At 37.9% G+C, this 10,496-nt stretch overlaps 1 protein-coding gene across 2 annotated transcripts; it reads right to left on the bottom strand.

Annotated features, from left to right (window-relative positions):
- Positions 1 to 210: 210 nt before the first annotated feature.
- abrab (actin binding Rho activating protein b) lies at positions 211 to 9,853 on the bottom strand. Of its 2 annotated transcripts, XM_048201809.1 has the most exons (3): positions 9,581 to 9,853; positions 4,544 to 6,165; positions 211 to 2,135 (listed from the first exon to the last, which is right to left on the bottom strand). In XM_048201809.1, exons 2-3 carry the CDS (start codon positions 5,140 to 5,142, stop codon positions 1,652 to 1,654), a joined length of 1,083 nt encoding a protein of 360 aa, XP_048057766.1. In that variant the 5' UTR covers positions 5,143 to 6,165; positions 9,581 to 9,853; the 3' UTR covers positions 211 to 1,651. The 2 variants fall into 2 exon arrangements, with proteins under 2 accessions (XP_048057766.1, XP_048057767.1); XM_048201810.1 differs by lacking the exon at positions 9,581 to 9,853 and having other exon boundaries at positions 4,544 to 6,371.
- Positions 9,854 to 10,496: the final 643 nt, after the last annotated feature.

Genomic DNA, 10,496 nt, shown 5'->3' on the forward strand with positions numbered 1-10,496 from the left:
GACTAAACCAAATGATGGAATGTCTGGCATTATTGTTCTGCTACATGCACTTTACACAACCATGTGACAAGAAACCACTATATGGCCAAAGCATTTGTTGTTGTAGAATGTCTTACATATTTTGAAAGATTTCTCTTCATTCAAAAAACAACATGAGTGAAGGATGTTGGTTTGTTTTTGTTGATTTTCTACTAATCAAAACAAAGACCATTTTGTTTTGCTCAAATGCTTGCATTTTATTAAAAGTACAACATGTACTAAACGCAGAGATCACATCCAGTCTCATAAGAACTGCAAATACATGGCAAGGGGGGACTGTAGCATTAGTGCACTGCTCCCTCTTCTGGATAACTTACTGTATGACAGTCTTACAAATAACACACTACTCTATATCCTTAGAAACAAACAAATCAAACACCTCATTCTTTTTAGCAGCTTCTTATTCACAAAGTTTAAGTCAATAAAACATGTTTTTTTACATGCACACACAAATGTAACAAACATGACATAATGAAAAACAAGGGGGTTAGTCACTGTGAATGAACACCAGAAAAGGTTGAACTAACATCAAGTTACTGTAAGAATATATTGTTCATTATTATATTAGTTAATGCATTAACAACCTTTTTGTAAAGTGTTACCAAAAAAACTGCAAACTTACAAACTGTATATAGTACCTGTAAACGCATAAACATGTAGAACATAATTGATTTACCTTTCAATATTTTAACAATAGCAGCAAAATCAGTTCAGAGTGAACACTGTCAAAGCTAACACTTTTTATTTATCTTTACTTTGTTGATTTAACTGTAAAAATATAGTAATCTGTACTATTTGTGTACTGTGCCTTTGTGACTCAGTAAACCCTAGTTAAGATAAACTGGTCATTTTGTCAAGTTCTGAGGTCTGCAGTTATCTTTTTCTTTAGTTTAATTTATTTTCAAGTCAGCTTGAATGTCAAAAGAACACCACAGACGTTGACTACATGAATTTATATTGTGAATCACCATTATGGCGATCAGTGTTTCATTTGGTTGGGCACTTTTATATCGATATACTTTTCTGTATATCATGTTCATTGCAGTAAAAAGTTGTGTGAACTCAATAACTGATAATAAAAGGCAAAACTGACTGACTTACAGCAGTAAGTTTTCTAGTTTCCAGCATGCTTTGTTTCAGACTCTAGGTGCAAATGTTTAAATGAAGTGTTATTTTATTCGTTTTTGAAAAAGATTCATCCATTAGTGTTTAATGTTTGGCTTTAAAAAGGTTTCTGAAGAGTAAAGGCTGTGGTTGAGTTAATAAACATTTTACACATGTATTGCTAGCTGGATGATTGAAGCACTTAATTTATTGGAGCAACACTTACTTGGTCTTTTTAAGGCAATCAGTTTGCATGGTTTTAACAAGCAAATCAGATCATTATTCAAGTACATAAAACTGAGAAATTCCAAGTTGCGTTAATTAGCTCAACTTAAGTTGTGTGGAAGATATATTAAATACACCCAGTATATTTAACTGAAAATTAATTGATTGTTGAAACCAAGTGTTTTTTTTTTTTTTAAAGGCAATCAGTTTGCATGCAATTTCAGTAAGGTTAACTATTTTGATTTCACAGTGAATGACATCAACACATTGTGTCAGCCTCATGTCATACTAACAGAGTAATAACGATGTCATCATCGCGGCCCTGCCACAGCATCTCCCCCTCAAACGCTACCTTCCCATGCTTCCTGGCCCTCATTAGTATGCCCACGACTTTATCAGAGATCCGCACGTATCTGTCAAACAGATCGCCAAAGGTCACTCTGGTGCAGCCGTCTGCATCCGGGTCCGCCATGGTCCTTATGATGAAGCACATGTCATCTATCTCGCGGTGGATGTGTGCCTCTGCACGTTTGGCCCGCTCTGCTGTCTTACTGCCCTCTTTGGGCCTCCCGTAGCCCTCCTCACCCCTCCGCAGCCGTGTTGACATGGAATACTCATAATCAAACTCCTCGCTGAAGGGGTTGAGCTTCTGATTGATGGTATGCTCCGATGCCCAGTTTTGCCAGCGGCTTTTTAAGCTTCCCACAGCGCTGTATTTTTTTGACAAGGCATTTATTTTGTTGGCTTCTTCAATGTCCTTTTTGCCCCTATAAGAAGATTGTAGAATATAAATTTGTTATAGGCTACTATAGCTGTTTCATTTGGTCACATTTGTTTAAAAGTGACCGTATTAGTGAACCTTTAAAAAAACCTCTGATTCAATCAGAAACTAAAGAAGTGACTGTATGAGTGAGTCACTGAATCTTTCAGTGACAGATTCATTCAGGAACAAAACAATGAGTTAGTTACTGAATCTTTCACTCAACCAACTCTTTCAAAAACACAGATTCATTCAGAAACTAAACAATGAGTTAGTCACTGAATCTTTCACTCAACCAATTCTTTCAAAAACTCAGATTCATTCAGAAACTAAACAATGAGTGAGTCACTGAATCTTTCACTCAACCTATTCTTTGAAAAACACAGATTCATTCAGGAACGAAACAATGAGTGAGTCACTGAATCTTTCACTCAACCAATTCTTTCAAAAACACAGATTCATTTAGGAACAAAACAATGAGTGAGTCACTGAATCTTTCACTCAACAAATTCTTTCAAAAACACAGATTCATTCAGAAACTAAACAATGAGTGAGTCACTTAATCTTTCACTCAACCAATTCTTTAAAAAAACAAACAAACAAAACAGATTCATTCAGAAACTAAACAATGAGTGAGTCACTGAATCTTTCACTCAACCAATTCTTTCAAAAACACAGATTCATTCAGGAATGAAACAATGAGTGAGTAACTGAATCTTTCACTTAACCTATTCTTTCAAAAACACAGATTCATTCAGGAACGAAACAATGAGTGAGTCACTGAATCTTTCACTCAACCAATTCTTTCAAAAACACAGATTCATTCAGAAACTAAACAATGAATGAGTCACTGAATCTTTCACTCAACCAATTCTTTCAATAACACAGATTCATTCAGGAACGAAACAATGAGTGAGTCAATGAATCTTTCACTCAACCAACTCTTTCAAAAACAGATTCATTCAGAAACTAAACAATGAGTGAGTCACTGAATCTTTCACTCAACCAATTCTTTCAATAACACAGATTCATTCAGGAACGAAACAATAAGTGAGTCAATGAATCTTTCACTCAACCAATTATTTCAAAAACACAGATTCATTCAGAAACTAAACAATGAATGAGTCACTGAATCTTTCACTCAACCAATTCTTTCAATAACACAGATTCATTCAGGAACGAAACAATGAGTGAGTCAATGAATCTTTCACTCAACCAACTCTTTCAAAAACAGATTCATTCAGAAACTAAACAATGAGTGAGTCACTGAATCTTTCACTCAACCAATTCTTTCAAAAACACAGATTCATTCAGGAATGAAACAATGAGTGAGTAACTGAATCTTTCACTTAACCTATTCTTTCAAAAACACAGATTCATTCAGAAACTAAACAATGAGTGAGTCACTGAATCTTTCACTTAACCTATTCTTTCAAAAACACAGATTCATTCAGAAACTAAACAATGAGTGAGTCACTGAATCTTTCACTTAACCTATTCTTTCAAAAACACAGATTCATTCAGAAACTAAACAATGAGTGAGTCACTGAATCTTTCACTCAACCAATTCTTTCAAAAACACAGATTCATTCAGGAATGAAACAATGAGTGAGTAACTGAATCTTTCACTCAACCTATTCTTTCAAAAACACAGATTCATTCAGAAACTAAACAATGAGTGAGTCACTGAATCTTTCACTCAACCAATTCTTTAAAAAAAACAAACAAACAAAACAGATTCATTCAGAAACTAAACAATGAGTGAGTCACTGAATCTTTCACTCAACCAATTCTTTTAAAAACACAGATTCATTCAGGAATGAAACAAGTGGCTGTCTTTATGAGTTATTGAACAATTAATTAAACATTCTTTCAAAAACAAATTAATGATTGACTCACTAAATAAATCATTCAACCAATTCGTTCAAAAACACAGATTCATTCTGAAACGCCACACAGTAGGATTAATTCTGCTGTAGATTCATTTGGAATGGTTTTCTTTGGTAGAGCGAAATAGAGAAGCAACTGACTGGCTCTATTTTGTCTAAAATGTAATTTGCTTAATATTACCTTCTTGTGTATTAAAGTTTTGAATAACAGTTGGTCTGAATAATCAGTATGGCTGTGATAGGCCTATTCCGTATATTACTAAATATTAAATATAATAACCTAACAGTGAATAAATAGAATGGTACACGGTACAGATTACACACATATGGGATTTCTATCAAACACAAGGATGCTAATTAAAGTGATTGACTAAAATAACACAGCATACTATAATTAAATTGATTTACAACATCTAAATATAACCGTGACGAACTAACTTTTTGTTAACCACCCTATTCCCTTTTTCCCTAAAAACAAAAAACTCTTCACTTCTAAACTCATCTGTATTAGAAGACCAGAACTTACCCGAGAACAGAGGATCTTTTGATGGTGACCGCAGTATTTTCATTCGTCCTGTTATTCTCTGTGTCCTCCCAGTTGGTTTCCAGCTGCAGGCCTCTATCCTCATTATCCTCACTGCTTTCCTGAGCCTGCTTTTTCTCAGTTTCCATTTCCTTCCAGCTCCGCGTCAACTCCGAAACCATGTTAGAGCACTTCCTGCGGCGCGTGGGCGATCCTTTTTTGCTCAGCATCTTGTCCACTTCATCCGTGGCTGGGTCCTTACAGATGCGTTTGGTCAGAAAGTCAATGCCCGCACTTCTCTCCTGGACATCCCTCGTCACGGTTTTTAGCACTTGTCCAGTTTTGATGCGTGACTCCACATCATCCTTGTTTGTAGGGACCTGGCTGGGAAGAGACTTCTGAGTAGGTCTGATCTTCGCCGAATGTTTCCTTGCATCTTTGGGGTCTTCTGGGTAAGATGGAGCCCATCCGCTTGGTTCGCTAGACTGCTTCTCCTCATTTTCGCTCACCCACTGCTGCCAGCTCCGTGTTAAGCTGCACACCATGCTTATGGCACGCAGCTTTTTAATGTTCTTGTTTGCTGAGGGCTTCCTTTCTGACATTGTTTACCTCCAGGGATTCCTTCCCTCATTCAAATCCTTTGTCTTTTATATAACACCTTGTTGTGATTCCCAACCTGTAGTAAATTCTAGACTATGAGCTCTAGCACAAGTGGTTTTGAAATGGGTGAACCAACCCTACATGGTGGTGGAAAGTATGCCAAGCATCCCTGCTGATCATCTTTCCTTGACACTTACCAGCCTCTGGGATTGGTGGGGAATCACGTTTCATTAAAGACATTGACCATCGCTGGTGGTAAACAGGGCAGCGATGTCAGAGTGTGTTAAGCTTTTTCCTAGGCTGCGCAAATGTGCAGACAGCTCCTTATCTGGATACTTGGATTAAATTGATTTTGTCTTGCACTTGGTGCTTATCTAGAGAACTATATCGCCTTAGCTAAGTGGTAAACTGCCAATGTGTGGATCATGTGCATAGGTTTCCCCAACAGTCAATTATAATTTACTGTGAGTAATGTATGCAGTAGGATTGTATGGATACTTAACAACATGGGGTCTCTCATTACAACTAAATTCCCAAGGTGAATGAAGGAAGTTCTGAAGCAAAGATCAAATGTCAAGGCGTCACTCAATCCAAGACAGAAGTAGACATGTCTTTGGAGAGGAAAATAAGTGACACCTGAAGGAGACTCAAGTGTTTCTGCTTGCGTACACAGAGGATAGTCTTACATTGCACCTGGCAGCATGCATGAAGGATTTGACAAAAATTATAATGCACTTTAAACACTTCTATTCATACCACACATTTTTGTTGAAGTGCAGAGAATTGTGCTTGTGCATATTTAAATTCAGTGTAAAGGTGTTTAAGTATGCCATCTATGTTTATCTGTTTGTTTGAGATCAAATTGAGAGGCATTATTAATAGTATCTGCATGCATGAAGCAAAAGAAAGGCAGCTGGTGGCTGTCAGTCACATGGTGTAGATCTGTGTCAGTGTGCATTAGGGGACGGTAACTGTGACTGCAGAGGAACTTCAGCAAACTCTAGATGCTTCAAGAAATCTAAATTCTAGAGACGAGAGAGAGAGAAAGTACAATGCACAGAATTAATTCAGCAGTCATAACAAGCCACTAACAAGAAAGTGCATCTGACAAACAGCCAACAGAGCCGACATTAAAAATAAATGTATGGTCAAAACATTAGCATATGAAATGTAGAAGAAATTTGATAATGTTAAAAATTATTACACACAGCCTTGTATAAATATCAGCATTACTAATTGAATACCATACCTGCAGATCCCCTAAACAGAGAGAATAAAAACAGTGCATTCTCATAATTAGTGTGACGTGTGTATGCACTCAATGGCCAGCAGAGGTCCTCATAACAATATGAGATTGAGAAGAGCTCTACTTTGGCCACTAACTTAACTTTGTTTAAAAATTAAACCAAGTAAACTTTTATTTTTAAACTTATTAAAGTACATATTTACTATATATAATTTTTGTATTTTATATACAGTAGTGGCTAAAAGTGATGTCCAGCCTAGGAAAATTGATATTTTCATCATTTATTCAAATATTGCCAAATTGTGCAAAATAATTTTTGTCCAGGCTGTAATACAAAGAAATTATGAACGCATGCAAAAACAAATGAAATATTAATAACTGATTATGTTGAATACTGATTAAGTTCTTTCTATGCATTTATTTTGCATAGTAGCGTGTTTACCCACCATGCAAAGCACGCAATTGTGTGGGGTCCCGTGGGCTTGGGGGAACTGGAACGCAATCGCAATTCCTACAGAGAGGGACAACCTGACACTGATTATCTCTTCATCACGGCACCTGTTAGTGGGTGGGATATATTAGGCAGCAAGTGAAAATTGTCCACAAAGTTGATGTGTTAGAAGCGGGAAAAATGGGCAAGCGTAAGGATTTGAGTGAGTTTGACAAGGGCCAAATTTTGTTGGCTAGACGACTGGGTCAGAGCATCTCCAAAACTGCAGCTCTTGTGGGGTGTTCCCGGTCTGCGGTGGTCAGTATCTATCAAAAGTGCTCCAAGGAAGGAACAGTGGTGAACCGGCAACAGGGTCATGGGCGGCCAAGGCTCATTGATGACTGGCCTGTGTGGTCCGATCCAACAGACGAGCTACTGTAGCTCAAACTGTTCCAGAAGTTAATGCTGGTTCTGACAGAAAGGTGTCAGAATACACAGTTCATCACAGTTTGTTGCGTATGGAGCTGCATAGCTGCAGACCAGTCAGGGTGCCCATGCTGACCCCTGTCCACCGCCGAAAGAGCCAACAGTGGGCACGTGAGCATCAGAACTGGACCACGGAGCAACGGAAGAAGGTGGCTGGTCTGATGAATCATGTTTTCTTTTACATCACGTGGATGACCGGGTGCGAGTGCTTCACTTACCTGGGAAACACATGGCACCAGGATGCACAATGGGAAGAAGGCAAGCCGGCAGAGGCAGTGTGATGCTTTGGGCAATGTTCTGCTGGGAAACCTTGGGCCCTGCCATCCATGTGGATGTTACTTTGACACGTACCACCTACCTAAGCATTGTTGCAGACCATGTACACCCTTTCATGGAAACGGTATTCCCTGGTGGCAGTGGGCTCTTTCAGCAGGATAATGCTCCTGCCACAAAGCAAAAATGGTTCAGGAATGGTTTGAGGAGCACAATAACGAGTTTGAGGTGTTGAATTGGCCTCCAAATTCTCCAGATCTCAATCCAATCAAGCATCTGTGGGATGTGCTGAACAAACAAGTCCAATCCATGGAGGCTCCACCTCGCAACTTACAGGACTTAAAGGATCTGCTGCTAACATCTTGGTCCAGATACCACAGCACACCTTCAGGGGTCTAGAGGAGTCCATGCCTCGACGGGTCAGGGCTGTTTTGGCAGCAAAAGGGGGACCAACACAATATTATGTTATGCCTGATCAGTGTATATAAAATATTAAGCTCTTGTAGTGCATGCCGCCACTCAAGCAATCAGACATGATAAAAGATTTTAGATAAAAGCTTCTACCAGATACATAAATCTAATTAGTATCTTGTGATAAATTGGTCTGTGAATATTTCAACAACAAAAATGCAGACTATCATTGGAGCATATAACGCACAATCATCTGCAGATGTGGAGATAAAGGCAGATCATCCAGAACGAATGATATATGGGGTTCATCTGCAACGCAGACTAAATGTCAAAGCCCCAAATTCCCTTTGTGTTTCGAACTGAGGCCACTTAAATGACCTCATCTCACTACACACGTTCTCAAAAGTCTGTACTCTGATGGTCAAGAGCACTTATACAGTTTTGATTGTGCACATGACTTCATTTGAATTGAAAACGCTAATTCTACACTCTACATTCCTTCCATAATACCTCATTTAACTCATCTAGTACACAAATATTTGTCCTACACCAGCCCTCAAGATGGTTTCCATTCCGACCAAGCGTTCTGATTTATTACGTTCATCATTAGTATAGATGGGTACCTCATCCAAAAAGCCAGGTGTTAATCGACTTCCCAAACGTCTGGTACGGCTGTCTGCACTAGACGTATGGTCCAGTGATTCCTTCGTCCATCTGGGCCGAAAATCTCTCCTGGTCAAGGCGGGCCATAGGGTCCAGTGTCAGAGTAGGAGCACCTGTACCTGCTGGTGCGTGTCGCACTTCCCTGTTTCTCCGCCTTTCTGTTTGCCTTTCAATTCCTCCGAGACTAAAACCGTTCCTGAGCTTGTTTTGTTTGGCCATCACAGCTAATTGAACAGACGCAGGAGACGCGAAGCCCTGGGGTTTCTGATTTGTGTATCATTCTGAGCAGGGAAATAGGATTTATGTTGTGGTAATCTGTCTCTGATTAAAGGCACCATTAAGTCTTAAACAGATCAAAAAAAAAAATGAGGTAAATACTTTGCTGTGGCTTTTACAAGTCAAAGCTTTTGGTTTTCAAAATATTTGCAGTAGGTGAAACACATTGCCATCAAAATAGCTTTTTTTTTTTTTTTTGTCTCGAAAGTAACAATTTTGAAGAATTATACTCTAGGGTTTATTCATAGTTATTACAGAATATTTGTACTGTGAGAAACATATTGTATTATGTTGTTTTTGGAGTAGCCGGCTAACTTTAGCTGCCAACCACTAATAAAAAATACCTGCAAGACCGCACAGTAGAGGAAAAACAGTGCCCAAATCTGGGATTTTAGGGAAATTAGGCATAGAAATTAAAAGAGAGAAAAAGCAGATGAATATAATAGAAAATTCAACACAACATCCTCTTCCTCATGGATAATGACCTGAGTTAAGTGTTGCCTTGGACATTTTAGACGCTCCAAAGTCAACACTGTCAGCTGGTGGGTTTCAAATCTGTCTCTAATCCAATAAAGCTCTACTGCAGTGAACGTTATTGATTGTGTTTGGCCGTCTGGAGCGGCCTCATAAATAAACAAAATGGATGGTAAATTACCTCGTACGTGATAAGGAGTCGGCGGCAAAACTGCCAACAGGCCAGAGCGGAAACGCCTCCGCCCCATTTCGCGCGCATTTAACTGTCAGGAAGAGTGAGAGGACTCGCGCAATCAGATGAGCTCGTTACTCTCTGGCTCCGGTAATTTTAATTTATTAGACACGTCTGTAATGTTTCCATTTTCAGAGACAAGCAAGTGAAAATGTGAAGAGTTATGAGGCGGATCGAGAAACATCACGTTTCGTTGTTTTGACTCGCGCTAAGACTGACAGAGCGTGACGTGTCTGGCACGAGGCTCGAAGTAGTTTTTCCTGAATTATCAGATTCATTAAAAATAAAATATATGTTTAATATATTTAATTAAATACTTTAAATTCTGAATATTTATCTTGTTATATATTGTGTTATGTTATGTATTATTTTATGGGGCTGTTGAATGCTTGAATCTGATTGGCTGACAAACGTTCTAAGGCATTACCACATTATTTTCTAAACATTCAGGGCCGTCTTCAATTATTCCTTACATATATTATTTATATATGTTATATATAAATCGTGCTTTATATATATATATATATATATATATATATATATATATATATATATGACATCTAAAAAATCCTGGGTTTAAAACAACCCAAGTTGGGTCAAAAATGGACAAGCCCAGCGGTTGGGTTAAATGTTTGACCAACATGCTGGGTAGTTTTATTTAACCCAACTATTGTTTAAATATTACTATATGGCTGGATTAACATGAACCCAAAATAGTTTGAAAATTAAAAATCAGACACATAATTACTGGAGGAAACAATAATAATTCAAAGGTGACAATTTATTTTAAAAAAAAGCAATTTAATCAATGTTTATTGTTCAATTATTATTCATTAAACTAAATAAATGTTCATTTATTAATTAA

This window comes from Megalobrama amblycephala, linkage group LG9 (genome assembly GCF_018812025.1).
Source record: "Megalobrama amblycephala isolate DHTTF-2021 linkage group LG9, ASM1881202v1, whole genome shotgun sequence".
Classification (NCBI taxonomy): Eukaryota; Metazoa; Chordata; class Actinopteri; order Cypriniformes; family Xenocyprididae; genus Megalobrama; species Megalobrama amblycephala.

Bases quoted from the DNA above. Each gene is read 5' to 3' on its own strand.
- abrab (XM_048201809.1), bottom strand. From the start codon at position 5,142: ATGTCAGAAAGGAAGCCCTCAGCAAACAAGAACATTAAAAAGCTGCGT. The intron at 2,136-4,543 runs GTAAGTTCTGGT...ATCTTCTTATAG, and splicing joins AAAAGATCCTCTGTTCTCGG to GGGCAAAAAGGACATTGAAG.